Genomic DNA, 16,835 nt, shown 5'->3' on the forward strand with positions numbered 1-16,835 from the left:
GTGAATCTAAACATTGCAGATGGGTGTTTCATAAAACTGTTTGTAACAATTGTAAGTAAAGAGCAACTCTAAGAACGACTGATGAACCTTTCTTACGCACTAAATCACCAGTGAACATTTAATGGTGAATATCATAATACCGCAAGTAAGGATCACCAGTCATTCTCAAAGTCACTAACTTGTGAACAGCTTTATGAAACGGCCAGAATTGTGCTTCATTTGACACATGGAAATGCTTTCATATTGACATGGCTCGGGAGGTGTCTTAAATGAAATATAAATGCGGAAAAATCGAGGCGGATCGGTTATTTTCATGGAATTGCCCAGTGGTTTTCTTCAGTCTTAAACAGTTGGAAAACAAATGGCATTTTAAATATTTGATATGTATTTTGCCAAGGAAGAGACTGAAATAATGTACATTCTATTTTGGTTTTTATGATCAAAGCCAAACTATGGATGCATTGTGTGCATAACTTTGGACTTTATGTTTGCATTTTGGATTTTATGAAAAGTTGTCATTCAAAGGTTAATACATGTCCTCCTTGCTGCCTGAATAATCATATTTTATTCTTAACGATTAATTCTTGGAAGAAATTATGAAGATTCTGAAATAATTTGGTATTCTGTAATGGACAATTATTTGATGAGTATATTATGAGAGAAAAAGTAACTTATTTTGTGTGGTCAAATTTTAGAGACGTGTATATTAATCATGCCATGTCTGTTTATAAAGTATTTATAAGCAAATGATATTTTGTTCATTCTCTAAAGACCACTCACCATACACTTGGGTTGTGACCATATTTCTGAAAATGAAAACAGAATTAAATTTTGTTATTTGAGATTCAGAATCACTAAGAAATTTACATGTAATTCAGAAATATGGGTAAATGTAAGCCTTTAGTTTGGACAAATCAGTTTTAAATTGTATGTAACTAGTCATACAATTGCATATTAAATCATTATGGTTACAAGAAAATCACTTTTATAACTTTAAGAGGATTTCAACAGTCTTGAATATGAACTAGAGTATTCATATTGTTATTCAGAACTTTGGACTGTGGACAGTAGGATGTTTCTTGTTCGAATTTTCACTTTTGTTCTTTATTACTTAAAATTGATGATGATGATGCAAATATTTCAGACATTTGTCCGTAGATCTGAGACTACCATAAGCTGCTTTTTTTTAAAGGATTTGAACATTCTTGTTTAACTACTTTAGAATGCAGGGAAAACATGCCCCTCCCCCAAATATTATTGGAAATATACAGCAAAACTTGTGCATCAAACTGATCAATCATTCTTTTTTATGGTCCAATTTATATTGTGTTGTTTTGTCCTTATGAATCATCTGGGAACACTACATTCAGACAAATTATGATACTTTAATGATCTCCTATTGAAATATATAACCACTTTTCATTCTTTAGGTGTCAGTTTGTTCTGTTTTAGCTGTACAACTAACTAATGTCTGAAAATTTGGTAAAATCTTCAGTTCTCTGCAATACCAAGAATAGAAATGTCAAACATAATTGAGAACTTACGATTCATAGAATTTCACGGAAAACATATTTTTTTCAAGGCAAAAATATAATTTTGAAAATACAGTGAATCTCATGAATATCAAAGTGAAGTCTATCAAAACAAAAACTGTTCATCAGTAAAAACAAATCTGCAGATCAGACCTATTTGCAGTATTTAGCATGTGTTCTCCAAGATACTGCAGTGTATGTATGTATTAACAGAAAATTATATTTTCAAAGATTTTTTTCGATTGGCTTACTATTGGTTTATAATATTGGTTTGCATAGGTCATTGAAGAACAGAATTTAACATTAGATTACCAAAGATTATGGAACTCCACTTAAGAAAACAGAAAACTGGGATTTCCCATAGGGATGTCAGAAGTCCATGTCAAAGCTTAGCCGCTCATTAGACCTTATTGTTGATGATCCCCCTTTTTCTCAGATCAACAAATTTCAGATTGGATTTTCTACTTCAGTGCCTTTTTAATTGTACCACTAGACCATACACAAAAATTATGATGTAAAAAATGGCCAGTGAAGAAAATTGCATATTTTGTTTACTTCTGTTCATTCCAAAGTTGTTTTTCATAGAACCTAATTGCAATGTACTTTAAAAGCAACTTGCATTTTCTATGTACATATGTATGATTGTTTTTTTAAGATTTGGAGGGATTTGTGTATATTTGTCCCTCCTTTGGACCCTGGGCCTCGTATCTTTCAACAAATTTATATCTTAGTCATTGTGTCTATTAAATTTTTATGTCAAATAATGTCACAATGATGCAACCAAAAAGATCTGTGTAGTAGTTACATCTTGATAATTCAGGTTAATGTTTTTGCCACTATTTCACTTGCCTGATTTTTGTGTTTTTATATATTTCATCTCTTTATAAGTGATGAATTTGTATTCTAAATGAATAATTTATCATGCCTAAAATAGTTGCTCATCAGTATGATTAGATGAATTTTATTATTTTTATCTGTGATTGATTTGTAATCAATTTTTCTATAAACGTAATTATTTTTATATTGTATAGTTTTTATATTGTATTTCATTTTTCAAGTATGAGAATACCTTGATAAATATTGGTAAGTTGATTTATTAAATGCTTTTTCAAGTAAGTTTACTTATGTTGTTGTTTCCCCCAGAGTTATTTTATCATAGCCTTTTCTACGTTATAAATGATTTTGAAGGAAATTCACATCATTAGATGCATCATCCATGATTCATCACCAGAATCCATCATCACTTTCAACATCAAATCCGTCAAGTCCACCCCTTTATTTTCCTCTTTGTTGTTCTCACCATCATTAAATCTTCTGTCACCTCTATCCTCACCATCACCACCACCATTGTCCCTGCAATCACCACAACCACCACACATACCATCATCATCATGACCACCACCACAACCTCCACTATCATCAACATCACCAGCGCTACCACCATGCTCATTCCTCCAATCAATCGTCACATCCACTCCATCCTCTTTCTCATCCTCCTATCAACTCCATCATCACTTCCATAATCACTATCACCATCGCCAGTAGTCATGAAGGTGTATCGAAACCTGGCTACAATAACACCCTAAGGGTCACAGAAGACTGCAAAAGTCAGATATTTGGCAACTTGGAGCATTATTTCAGACTAGAAAATGCATTCCAAACCATAATTATATTATTTCACGTTTTAGGTCAAATTTTGACTCAGTTATACATTTTTCCGTGGTCCCAAGAGATTTGACTAAGTCGCATGCACCAGATGATGGTGAAAAGCACATGATCATCCTTTCAATCGACCCCATCTCCATCTTCCAAATACCCAGCATCCATTATCTCAACCACTGTCATCACCATCAACTCCATCCTCATCATCACCTCTGTCTTTCTCATACTTTTCTATCAGTCCATCTTCGTGATCATACCCATAATCACCAGTTTCACCACCATTATCACCAACATCTTCATCATCCCGATCATCACCCCATCATCATGATCATCACCTAGACTTGTAATCCCAGGCCAGCAATGTTGATTTGAAAGTCATTCAGACAAGATGCAACTATAAAGCTCAGCAACAATTTTGTTAAAGTTGATGGGATACATCAATCAAAGGAATACATAATAATGCTGCCAGTGCAACATTTTTTGTTTGCAAGGTTCCTAAAAAATGTTAGCTTAAAATGAACGTAGTCGAAATTTGAACAGGTTTTACAAACTCCTGACATCTAGCATACTCCCGACATTATTTTGAACTCGTCACACCACCATATCATTGTGTGTCACATGTTTAATTGTACACCTTGAGACAATTTCCGGTACTTGAAGCATAAGGTGATATATCTCCCCTTGTCTGAACTCCATGAAAAAATATTGCTGAGCTTAGCACACCACATCTAAATGAGGCTTTAGTCTACAGAGAGGAAAAAGGGCTATTCAACATACACATAAAAAGAACTAACCAACTAATGAATTTTCAATTTTTTACAAAATATTACAAATATTTACATTTTACATAACAGACATAACAAATACACATAGCATTTCATGTAACATAAATCTACAAGTTTGTTCAATAATCATCTGAAGCAATAAGACCTATCAATGATCCCAGTTTGGCGCCAAAATCAAATGAGATTCAAAAACTCTGAAGCAAATACCTAAAATTATAATCAGTCTATTTCAAAGTTTCAACATGTTACTGATGGATATCATGAGGGCACCTATCAAGGCACTCTCTGAGATTTGATCAAGAGTTATTATTTGCTGATGTTCAAAATACCTGATAAAAGATACATCATTGAGGCTCAGCAAATCATATTACGAAACAAACGCCAAAACCTGCTCCAGGCTTTGATGAAGGAAGAGAGGAGACGTCATGTAATTATTTTTCCCTGTAAGGCAATTGGTTAAATCCATGAGAGCACAACACAGAGATACCTCTTTACAAATGTTTCTTTGCATGGCATGATTCTATGATGGTGCATTTAGAAGATGATCCAACTACCAATACAATGTTTGATAATTTTATTTATGTATTTAAACACTTAAGAACTTGGCAACCTCCTACCCCCTTTCCCCAGGACATTCCAGATTTCTTGACAGCACATCTGCAAACAACGATCAGGGGCCTGTTTTTCATAAAGATTCGAAACTATGGTAACTCTGCCATCATGGTAATTACCACAGTAACAGGGCTAAACAGTTAATAAAAATCAAGGTTTCCATGGTAGTTATAATAATGACAAAGTTACCATAGCATAGTTGTAAGTCTAAAATGTGAATCGGGGCCCTTGTATTTTGGTGGAATAAAGAATGTCCCGTGTCCTCAGCAAAGAGCGCTGTCTAAATCCAATTACTATTATAAGCGGTATTAGTTAAAATAAATCCAACATTTGAATTCCATTTATGTTATATCAAATTCATTAAGCATTCTCTGTACTTAATGTCCTAGATAGGGTACACATAAAGTAAAACTGCATTTCAAAAGGTCTAGTATAATTTTGAAAAGTGTAAGTGCTATTTGAAAATGTATTCATATTTCACAATATTTCATTTCATTAAGGGGATTGCACAGCCTCCAATAGTAAATATGAGAAAAATTATCTAGAGTTCAAGCTGAGCATTCATGAAAGATTGCATATGATCCTATGCACTTCTTTTGTGTATTGCAACAACAATGTTTGCAAAAATGGAGAATGTCTTTAATATCTATCCAATGATCACAGGTCCTCACATGTGTAATGTTAAACTACATTTTACTGTGTTCCAAATTGTCTTTGATATGAATAAGCAGAGTATGCAGATCTAGACCCCACTAGTTGGTGCTTTATTGTGATGCTTTCAGGTCTTTCAGGCCTACCAAGCTGGAGCAGTATTGGCAAGACGACGAATTCTCCTGTGAGGTAAAGATGAAAGGGATACAACATCTTGAATAATCTAACTAGGGAGCTTTAGATTTGTGACACAACTTGTAAGACATGCTTGTTTAGCAAGATATGTTGCTTCATGTATATGCACGTGTATGGCAACTGAGAATACACTGACCACATGGTTTTAAGATAAGGCTTTGTTTCCATATCCAGTTACAATGGCAATGTGCGATAGTACAATTTTAGTGACGGACTAAAAAGAATTAACAACTTATATACATTTCATAGATATTTCAAGATAAATGAATAAAAGGGAAACATCAATAACTGAAAAAAATTAAAGGAATAAATGAACAAACAAGTGGAATGCCTCTGGCCGTCTCACCTGCATCACGCAGTTCAATATAGCAGCAGTGCTGACTTTGAATACTACTCTAACTCGCACAAGATGTTCAGTGATACATGGTTACTCTTATGTCCACTTTTTATGAACTAGACCAATAAACTTACAGAGATATGATGGTTATTCAACAGATACACCCAATTCGGCCAAAGGATGCGCACAGGATGTTCAGTGATACTTGATTACTCTAATGTCCAAGTTTAACGAACTAGACCAATAAACTTTCAAAGTTATGATGGTAATTCAACAGATACCCCCGATTCGGCCAAAGTTCATTGACCCTAAATGACCTTTGACCTTAATCATGAGACCTGAAACTTGCACAAAATTTTCAGTGATGCTTGATTACTATTATGTCTAAGTTTCATGAATCAGATCCATAAACTTTCAAAGTTATGATGGGAATTCAACAGATATCCCCAATTCGGCCAAAGTTCATTGACCCTAAATGACCTTTGACCTTGGTCATGTGACGTGAAACTCATGCAGGATGTTCAGTGATACTTGATTAACCTTATGTCCAAGTTTCATGAACTAGGTCCATATATTTTCTAAGTTATGATGACATTTCAAAAACTTAACCTCAGGTTAAGATTTCGATGTTGAATCCTCCAACATGGTCTAAGTTCATTGACCCTAAATGACCTTTGACCTTGGTCATGTGACATGAAACTCTAATAGGATGTTCAGTAATACTTGATTAACCTTATGGCCAAGTTTTATTAACAAGGTCCATACACTTTCTAAGTTATGACGTCATTTCAAAAACTTAACCTCAGGTTAAGATTTGATGTTGACGCCGCCGTCGCCATCGGAAAAGCGGCGCCTATAGTCTCACTTTGCTTCGCAGGTGAGACAAAAATGAGTCCATTTTAATATGTAGGTTACCATTTTCATAATATCACTGAACAGGTTGAAAAAATGGCCCAAATTTAGTTCAACGAGCAACAAGATATGAAAACAAATGAAAATCAAGATGATAAACTGACCTGGTGTTTCTATCTTGATCTCTTATCTTCTTCTCCATCTCTGCATCAGTGAGGGTTTCTAGGAACGGACACCAACTGTCTGCTTCTCCTTGATTACGTACTGATATCTCTACTGTAGGCAATGGTGATTCACTGACAGAAACAAAAACACAAACATAAGTCAGTGAGGGTTGCTGGGAATGGACACAGGCTATCAACTACTCCTTGATAATGTAGATATCTCTACTGTAGTCAACAGTGATTCAATAAGAGACAAAAACTCCAATATAAATCAAATAAGGGTTTCTAGGAAAGGACACCAATTGTCTGCTTCTCCTTGATTAGGTACAGATATCTCTACTGTAGGCAACGGTGATTCACTGACAGAAACAAAAACACAAACATAAGTCAGTAAGGGTTTCTAGAAATGAACATAAGCTATCAACTATGCCTTGATTACATAGATATCTCTACTTTTGGCAACACTGATTCAATAAGAGACAAAAACTCAAAGGGTTTCTAGGAAAGGACACCAATTGTCTGCTTCTCCTTGATTAGGTACAGATATCTCTACTGTAGGCAACGGTGATTCACTGACACAGACAAAAACACAAATATAAATCAGTGACGGTTTCAGGGAATGGACACAAGCTATCAACTACGCCTTGATTACGTAGATATCTCTACTGTTGGCAACGGTGAGGTAAATAATTGAGTGAATTTTTAAGCAAAAAAGCTATCTCTCAGCCATTTTTTCCAAAATGGGAGGGAGGAATATATTCCCCGAAAGTAAATGTACGACTTTGTACAAATACCTGAAAGCGTATGTTCGTTGATGCCAGCTGAGTTGTCCTCTGATACTGTATGCAATGGAGGTCACAAACTCCCCACCTAAACCAAGATCAGCACACAATTTGAGAGCAAACTCCTCAGGACTGTTGTCTTTTTCTGCCATGTCCCATTCAAATTGGTCCACCAAGGAGATGTTTCCAACATGTATGTTCAGCTGTTATAAGAAATGAGAAACAACATATATTACATACAGGAACTCTAAGTTTAATCTCTTGGAAGAACTGAACTCTGTTTAACCTAGGAGAATTGGATTTGGATAGGCTTTGGACAATCTAGTCCAAAAGTTTTCTTTGACTTTATAGGTCACTATTATAGCCGATTATTTGAAGGTTGACTAATGCTGGAATATATGAATAGAGAAAATTATGTCACATCGTCACTCAAAAGAAATTCACTACAAAGAGGAACAAGAAGATGATCAGAAGGAAAGTTTGTGATTTTAACATTGATGTTCTTGATTTCCCTCCTAAATATAGTTCTCATGGGATACAAACTTATTGAATATGTTATGAAATGTTCTATTACTTTATATAATAACTTGTTATTGAAACAAAAGAGTTGTCTGTTTAAGAAAGAGAACCATTTACATCAAATAGCAAATGTATTCATTATGCCCCCCCCCCTCTTCCCCATTGTATTCATTTTTATGAGTTCAACATTTTAATCAATCCTCTTTTACAGTATGTATTTGGTGAAATTCAGAATAGAAAAAAGTGATTAGTGATAGGTTTCAGGCTAATTTTCATCTTTGATTTAAATGGCAGTGATAATACCAGGGTGGTGTTTAATAAAGCTGTGAGTAACTTTCACATGACTTTAAAAATCTTTTCTTGTGTGTTAAATCAGATTCTAAATCATTTTGATTCCCAAGAGCTAAGGTTGAAATCCCATCTTTGAAGATTCAAATTCTCATCAGCATGCATCCAGAATGGAAAATTTGCTTTTTTTTTCCAAATATGACGATGGTAATAAAAACTGCACTCCCTTTATGATTAAACAGCTATGCGGAATACAAACAGCTTGTGACAAGGCTCCCAGACAAAATGTATTATAGAATAGTAGTGTCAGATTGCAAACTATTGAAAAAGTGGTTATCTGACCATGCACCAACCTTTAGAATGACTCTCTGATCATGTGCATCTAGTATACTTGTATCTGTAGGATAAGCCTCTATCTGGGTCTTGATTGCCTGAGAGATTGGTTGTATGAAGGTCGTAGGTGGCAGGTCAAGGTCATCGCACAGGATTTCAGCAAACATCTCAGGGGTTATGAGTTGTTCTATAAAAAAAAACACAGTTACATAGATACCATCAAGTTCATTTATGCTTAACTTTGGGGGGCAGGACATGGCTTTGGAAAAATTTCTAATTCAAAACATGATTTGTCCACACTCTTCTTCATGTACAACAGTGTGCTAGATCAAGATTTCTTGGCAATAATACCAATATAGATTATCTAGTTTGGTTATCAGTAATCTTGATACCAATTTAGATTGTTGGGTGGTGTATTTCAATACATGATATGATCAACATGCAGCTCATAGGTCCCTGATGAAGAAAATCTGTTGTTTGATAAGGATAGTAAAGTCAGTCTACTTCATGGAACTTTAAAAATCATTGTTTCATGGGGTATTTTATGCAAGGTACAAATTTACAACTATTGCTTTGATTAATTGATTTTATTTGATTGATTTATATCCCATTCACAAAGGCATAGCAATATTTGTAAATATCAAACACTGCAAGATAGACAATACAAGATTAATGTATAGAATGGAGACAAAGACAATATGAAGTGGAGGGATACACTGAAAAGCAACACTTGCATGATAAAAGTAATGACTGTGAATTGACATTTTCTCTTGCATACTGACCATTTTTATTCCAGGTGAACGTGTCTCTAAGCTTCTGCCCATCTATCTCCATATCCAATCTTATAGGAACAAGGACATCAGGTTGAGTAGCATTGTCATGGATAATAGCAGGATCATGATCATCATAACTAAGAAAACAATAATAAAATACATACATGAGAATTCATTCCATTACGAATTAATAAAAACATATGGTGAATGTTCATTTGGTCATAACTCTCCAGTTTCACCCTTCCTAATTCCCTTTAAACAATTAATACATGAGATATATTCAAAACTTACATGTAATCAAAGAGGACCTATCTCAACAAAGTGAATTCACCAAAAAAAAATTATATACATGTATGCTATAGCACCTCTAATTTGCACTATATAAACATTGCTTATTATTATTATCTCATTGTCCTTATCATCACCTGTGGTATATTCCATAAGGCCATAAAGTTATGAATGACTCCATGCATACTTGTAAAACAGATGACTCCTTCTTGTGCTACATGTAAATCAGATAACAAATACTTTCCATGGAATGGGAATACATTTTTGTATAATTCTAACAAAATCTTGATAACTAACAAACTGCACTATAATACTTGTAAATGATGAGAATTTTATCTTGTGGGCTGGATTTCACCGTTATCTCATGGGAAAGCAAAGCATTATGAATCTGATTCAGCACGCAAAAAGGGTCATCAGGCCTCTGTAAAGTTGTAAATTGCAAACAGCCTTAAGAACACACAACCCTGATCAGATCTGATCAAATATGAAATAAATTTCAATTTGTTTTTTAACCTTATTAGTATATCAAATGAGATATCATTTAAGTTAAATACACATCTATCATAGACCCTACCAAGACTTATCTCAGGAATAGTGCTCACTGGCCAAGCAACAATGTGGTACATGTATCATGTCAATGATTTTTAACGCTTGGTGAAATGAATTTGAATTACGGTACATTTGAATAAACTGGGTTAAGGCTGCTTCGTAAGGTGATTACAAGCTGCAAGGTTAGTTTCAAAAGTATGAGATGAGCAAAAAAACACAGCACACAAACAACATAATCCATTTTACAATTCAAATTTTCAATTCAAACTTTTAATGAGTGGACAGGGCCTTACCACATTGGGAATGTCCTCTGTTTCTTTGGTCCTATCTTGGTCCTTGATATGGGAGTGGAGCACGGTACTGCATCTAGATGGTGTGAGCTGTTAGGAATGGCAGGTACCCAATCACGACTGCGTTTGGGTTTAGGATCCCTTGCCACTGCACTGTCTGTGGTGATGGATACGGACCTGTATTTCTCTTCATTGCCTTCCAGGATTTCTTCAACTTCCCTTGCCCTCAGCAGGGTCACGTTTGTAGCAAGTCCATGTTGGCCAAATCCTACAAGAAAGCAACATTCATTGGGGGTGTTGTCAATCATCAGTCATCTTCAGCTAGCACAATAAAACTTACTTTAAAATGATGATTAAAAGGTTCCAAATCTGCTTGATCTTGATTTTCTAGAGATTTTCTTATGAAGGCAGGTGTCCATTGGACATTGTAGTAACTAAAACACACTTTATACGATTAAATTATACGATTAAATTTACAATGTGATAAGCACTTTTGGAATATCATTAACATTTCATGTGCCAGATTATTATTGAACACAGCTCTCCCCAAGTGTTTCAAGGAGTCATTGCATTATTTGGAAATAGAATATTTCTATTTGCTTTCAACTTTAAATACAGAATACTGATTGGTAGATTTCAAATTAGAAACAAGCTAACACGGCATATTTGCATATACCCCCGGCTTATTTGCATAACTCCTGACCAATCACACAACGGATCAGTGCCCACCTATTGTTCTCGCGTTCGTGTGTACGGTCCTGGAGTTTAGTATAAATAGAGTACGATATCAGACAATTTTCGTCACTTGATAAAGAGTTGCAGCGGCACTCGAAAGCTCGTGAACTTGTAAGCTAGTGAACACTTTTTGCGAGAGTGATCACGAATTTCCTAGAAAGCCAGTGAACACTTTTTGCGAGAGTGATCACGAATTTCCTTGTTGACCATAGTAGATTGCGAGACAAATGAATACCCTCTAGCGATTATTTCAATCCGCAATAATGAACCTATTTAGTATTAAAGAAATCATATCGTATACTCACTTTCTCCCTGTTCGACAATCATTTTCCTCTCCTCCATGCTTGCCATTTTCCTCCATAGTGATGGGTATTTTTTGTACAATGATCCTCTGAAAAGCCTTAGGAAATTACCAACCTGAAATACAGATAGTATGTCAATGTCAACGTTTCACTACAGCCTTTGACCAACCATGACTGAAGATATGGAACCAAATCTCACAAACCTTGACATGGATACAGTGGTGAATTTGCAGGGGTGTAATGAGTTCAGCATAAATTAAACTTAATTATCATTTTTTTCTGTATTTTTGATTTGCAGAGCTCTCATTAAAAAAAAAAATGTTCTGTATTGTATATGAGCTTTTGCATTCTTAGTTTTGTTCAACTATATTTATTAGAATTCATTAAAATTCTGTGTACTAGTATGGTGCCCACAAGTCCCATCCCCCCAACCCCATCCCGAGACCCGACACAATTTCTTTTAAAGCAAAGACATACGTGTACCTACATCCCTAAAATAGTTCCCATGGCATGCACACATTAAATTTCTACTGTTCAGTTAGTTTCAGGAGAAACAGTACCAACAGCAACTGGCCTTGTATATATTGAGGCATCAGAAAATAATTTCAAATGCTTAAAACTTTGCAACATCATTCCAAAGCCAAAAGAGATGAAAAAAGGCCAAAAAAGACATTTTCACAGTTTTTTTTTCTCTCTGAACTACATATGCTCAAAATAGCTGATCAGTGACTTTGTGAATTCTTTTCCCACAGAAAACACACCTTCAGTAATAGTAATGGATTACAATACCATTTTCAAGTGGCTAAAATATTTCACATGCAGAGAGGGGTGCAATCGAATGCTGATGTTGTAAAACGAAATCTGATCTCAGTAATTTATTTTTGGTAGGTATTTTCTATTTGTGTATTCATGGTGTACGTTTGATAAATTTCAAGATATTATTATGATTGAATGTAGATCTTTAAAAAGTGGTTGGTAGTAAATATACAATCCACTGACATACTCTAGCCTAGGCTAGGCAGGGTGACCAGACGTCCCGTATTTCCCGGGATTGTCCCGTATTTTGCTCCTGTGTCCCGGCGTCCCGACAAACCCTTCCCGGGACGCCTATTTGTCCCGTATTTCAGAATATTAAACAAAATGTAGTTAAGACATTTAAAAATGACGAATTTTCATTAAATAACCAACAGCTGACGAAGCAGGGACAACAATTAAATCGATAATTGTAAACTTTTGCAAGTTCTGCGGTGATTTCTTGCTGACCAAATACATTGCAAACAAACTGGCCTCCTGCCTGGGTGTGGCAGGCTACTAGCTATAGGCATGTAGGATCGAAGCAAATTCTCAATGGTGCAAACAATCTCGCATGATAAACAGTTTTTCCACCAAAAAAAATCACAAAATCGGCGGGAAATTCTTATAATTATACTATGGATCAGGCGCGGATCCAGGAGGGGGCCGAGCTGGCCCCGCCCCCCCCTATTTTTTGACAAAAAAGTGTACTCTTTACCTTGATAGAAATTACGAAAACAGAAAGAAAAGTAAGTAAGAGGTATTTTACCCATGATGTGTAATGCGTAACGACCGGCCCGACCCCGAAAGGATACAAAAAAGTTTATATAAAATTTTTCGCTCGCGCTTCGCGCTCGCATTGCCTGTGTAATGAATCCCATTCAAGAGGGTTAAATGACACTAATTTATAACCAATATATATACAATATATCCAGTTCTGATATCAATTTGCTCACATTTTTTTAGCTCGCACATCAAGCTTTCATTATTTTGTTTGATTTACACAAATTGTTAAATGTGTTTCAAAATGTTCAGCTCGCGCTGCGTGCTCGCATTGTTTGATTTGTGAGAAACCTATGCTCTTTGGAAATTCTTACCAAAATTTGTCAAAATGCTCCTTTATCATGTCAGTATATAAAAAAATTAAGCTCATGCTTCGTGCTCGCATTAAATTGTTTGAGAAACACAGCTTGTTTATTTAAATAAAAACGCGCTTAGACTGTTCATTTTTTTCAGGTCGGAAAATCAGAAATTTTGAACTCGCGCTTCGCACTCTCATTATTTAATTGGTGATACTTGTATCTTCTTCATTAATCACTAAAAACAGTCCTAATTGAGTCACTTTTCACGTTACTATATGATAAAATTTCGGCTCGCGCTTCGCGCTCGCATTGTTTGGTCGGATACTTATCTTTGTTCATGATAATAAAAACTGCTCTGGATCTCCAGTTCTAAGGACAGAAAATATAAAAGATTTTTAGATGTAATCAGAGGAACAAGTTATTGACTTTTCATAGATCTAGTTGTTTCAGCTTTCGTTTTAAGTCTTGGTGTGTACGATGCCGCGATGTTTCACCTATTTTTTAAGTTTAACAATATGTTTCACTTTTAAATTTTATTCATTTCCAAAACATTTTATATTTTAAATTTTAAAAATACATTAAAAAAACACCAAATAAAATTATGATTTTTATTAGAGGATTGGATTTTTTTGTTTACTTGAAGTTTTAACTTTTCCCTTTTTCTTTCTTTTATATTATACCCTAACCTTTCTGCCTGTCCTTTTTTGTTCCATCTATCTTTATTTCCTCTTTTTCTTTCCTAGACATTTTCTTTTCTCTCTCTCTGTTCATTTTTCTTTCTTTCCTTCTTTCTCTTATTTTCCTTCTTTATCAAATATCCTTCTTTATTTCCTTCATTCTTTCTTTCCTTGGCTTCCTTCTCTCTTCTCCTGTTTCTTTTTGTTCTTTCTCTCCTCCCATTATTTTCTCTTTTTTGCGTTCTCTCCTCCCTTCATTCTTCCCTTGAACCGCTCTTTCTTCCTTATTCTTTATTTTTTCCCTTCTTATTCTTTTCCCCTTTTCTTTCTTTCTTTATTTTGTTTCTTTCTTTCTTTCCCTTTGTTCCTTCCAGTTTTCTTCTTTCTTTCTTTCAAAGAATGAAGGGAAAATGTTTATTTTCTTCATTATTTCTTTCCTTCTTCCTTTTCTTACCTTCCCCCTTTAATTCTCTTCTTTATTTTGTCTTTCAGACATTTATTCATCTTCCCTTCCTTTCTTTTTCTTTCCTTTCTTTCTATATTCAGTTTAAAGAATGACGGAAACCTTTTTTTATCTCTTTTCTTATTTCTTTCATCCTTCTTTTATTCTAACTTTCTGTTATTTTTTCTGTTTTCCTTTATTTTATTTTCTTCTCAATCATGTCTTTTCTTTCTCTCCTTTATTCTTTCGTTCCCCTTCTCTTCCGATTCTTTATATTTTTTCACAAGTCTAACACTTTGAGTGGGCTTCTTTGTTGATCTTCGTTTGTCAATTGTCCCGTATTTCATTTTGTGAAATCTGGTCACCCTGAAGCTAGGTCTACTTGATCGTGCACAAAAATTTGACAGAATATAATTACACTGGGTTAAAGTTGGATCTACATGTACAATCCAACTTTTCCATCCTGCAAAGTGCAATACATCTGGCATTATCATGAAAATATTATTATTTGGGAACCACCGTTCACTTTATACAGCAGTCATGGCAGTGTCGATTCAGACAGTCACATGCGCACACATCGGTTCTTTAACGTAATCCACCTTGACTCTGCTGACTAACGTTTAACGTCAAACGACAATAAAAGTGCACGTGACGCGCAAACAAAATAAATCGACGAGCATGACAAGTGATTCCCGAAAGCAAAACCAGGCACGGTTTTGGATTTGGGCCCTGATTTTATCTCTTCAAGCATATCAAGTTCACATAATTTTTTGCTCTCTCTTTTTTCAATTTTGGTAGAGTCGGCATGTATATGAAAGCCCAACTCCCCTTTCCCCTCCTCCCCCCCCCCCCCTACAAAAAATAAGGCAGCGCAGCCGCAGGAATTCAGGGCATAGCGAACAAAGGATTTGGGCTGACGCTGCCCGACTATGCGTTCCGCGACGTGCCACACAGACTAGTGACTGTCAGTGAATGTCTTTCCTACTCAATAACACGAATTTTACTTACTTCAGAACCAATCATATATTGCTCTCCTCCTTCTTCAAAATGGAAGACATCGGGCTTCTTCCCGTATGTCTTTAGAGGTGTCCCCATTTTAATGTTTGTATCCTTTTCTTTCGTACTTTCTCACCAGCCGAATCACGATTTATTATCGTGTATGGTGTTGCGAAATCAATTCAGCGCCGCGCCAGCAATAAAAAAGAAAAATTTGAAAGGGGTCGTCGGGTTCAGTGAAGGCCTCGGGTAAAGGCCCCACACCCCAGAGGGGGGGGCACTGCGGGGCAACGAATTATTTATCTACTAGATGATAGTACAGTTTTTCCACCCTACTTGATTTTTTTATTCAATTCAATAGTCTACGATTTAATTATATATGACAAAATATATCTTCGATCCACTGGCTTTAATCTTTTTTTTTTGTGTGGGGGCAGATTTTACCAGAATGAGTCACAAAGGCATCATTTTAGCGAAATACCAGGGCATATGTATAACTTAAATGTGAATATTAAATCAATAAGGGTTTGGGATACTGTGAAAGTACACAAAAGCATGTATATAAAAGAGGGTTATTTATCACGAGGAATGTAACCTCAAAGTGAAAAGGCCAAAATCAGGAAAAAAATGCAAAGATTTCAATCCAATCATGACAGTGATATATTTCAGGCATTTTAGGATAAAAAAGACAATATTTGGTTAGATATCTGATTGAGGATTATGACTTGTTCAAGGTCCATTTTGGAAGTCCATATGTAAAAGCATATGGCATCCACTTTGAAATGTCACAAGACATCTACGGTCTTGTATCAAAGAGTTTGTAATCATATGTAAAGCAAGTTTTGCTTTGTTTGTATTGTTTGCTCTCCCTCTCCCTCCCTCACCTAGGAGAAGCCTCATCTCTCTATCCCCTCTCTATCCTCCCTTGTTTCTCCACCTTTTAAGTATGCTTCTATCATCATAGTTTATTGAAGAAACAATGTTTTATGATTCAATTGGACACAAGGACCAACAACATAATCAGTTTTGCAGGGCACACAACTCAAGATGTATTAAAGAGTCAAGTCTGGTTCAAGAAGTAAAAAACAGAGCCTCTTACTTATAATTGGGAGTGTACAGTCGTCATTGACTTATTCCAAAATCAAATGTGAATATTAAATTTCTATTTTTTTCAAGTCTTGACATATCAGATTTCAT

At 35.3% G+C, this 16,835-nt stretch overlaps 1 protein-coding gene across 2 annotated transcripts; it reads right to left on the reverse strand.

Annotated features, from left to right (window-relative positions):
* Nucleotides 1-5,309: 5,309 nt before the first annotated feature.
* LOC121408752 (SWI/SNF-related matrix-associated actin-dependent regulator of chromatin subfamily B member 1-like) lies at nucleotides 5,310-15,822 on the reverse strand. 2 transcript variants are annotated; one of them, XM_041600378.1, is made up of 8 exons: nucleotides 15,651-15,821; nucleotides 11,653-11,764; nucleotides 10,616-10,880; nucleotides 9,495-9,622; nucleotides 8,733-8,899; nucleotides 7,585-7,775; nucleotides 6,791-6,922; nucleotides 5,310-5,424 (listed from the first exon to the last, which is right to left on the reverse strand). In XM_041600378.1, the coding sequence occupies exons 1-8, from the start codon at nucleotides 15,735-15,737 to the stop codon at nucleotides 5,385-5,387; spliced, it is 1,122 nt and encodes a 373-aa protein (XP_041456312.1). In that variant the 5' UTR covers nucleotides 15,738-15,821; the 3' UTR covers nucleotides 5,310-5,384. The 2 variants fall into 2 exon arrangements, with proteins under 2 accessions (XP_041456312.1, XP_041456313.1); XM_041600379.1 differs by lacking the exon at nucleotides 5,310-5,424 and having other exon boundaries at nucleotides 6,862-7,362; nucleotides 15,651-15,822.
* Between the last annotated feature and the right edge of the window lie 1,013 nt (nucleotides 15,823-16,835).

The sequence above is a fragment of the Lytechinus variegatus genome, chromosome 2 (assembly GCF_018143015.1).
Source record: "Lytechinus variegatus isolate NC3 chromosome 2, Lvar_3.0, whole genome shotgun sequence".
Taxonomy (NCBI): Eukaryota; Metazoa; Echinodermata; class Echinoidea; order Temnopleuroida; family Toxopneustidae; genus Lytechinus; species Lytechinus variegatus.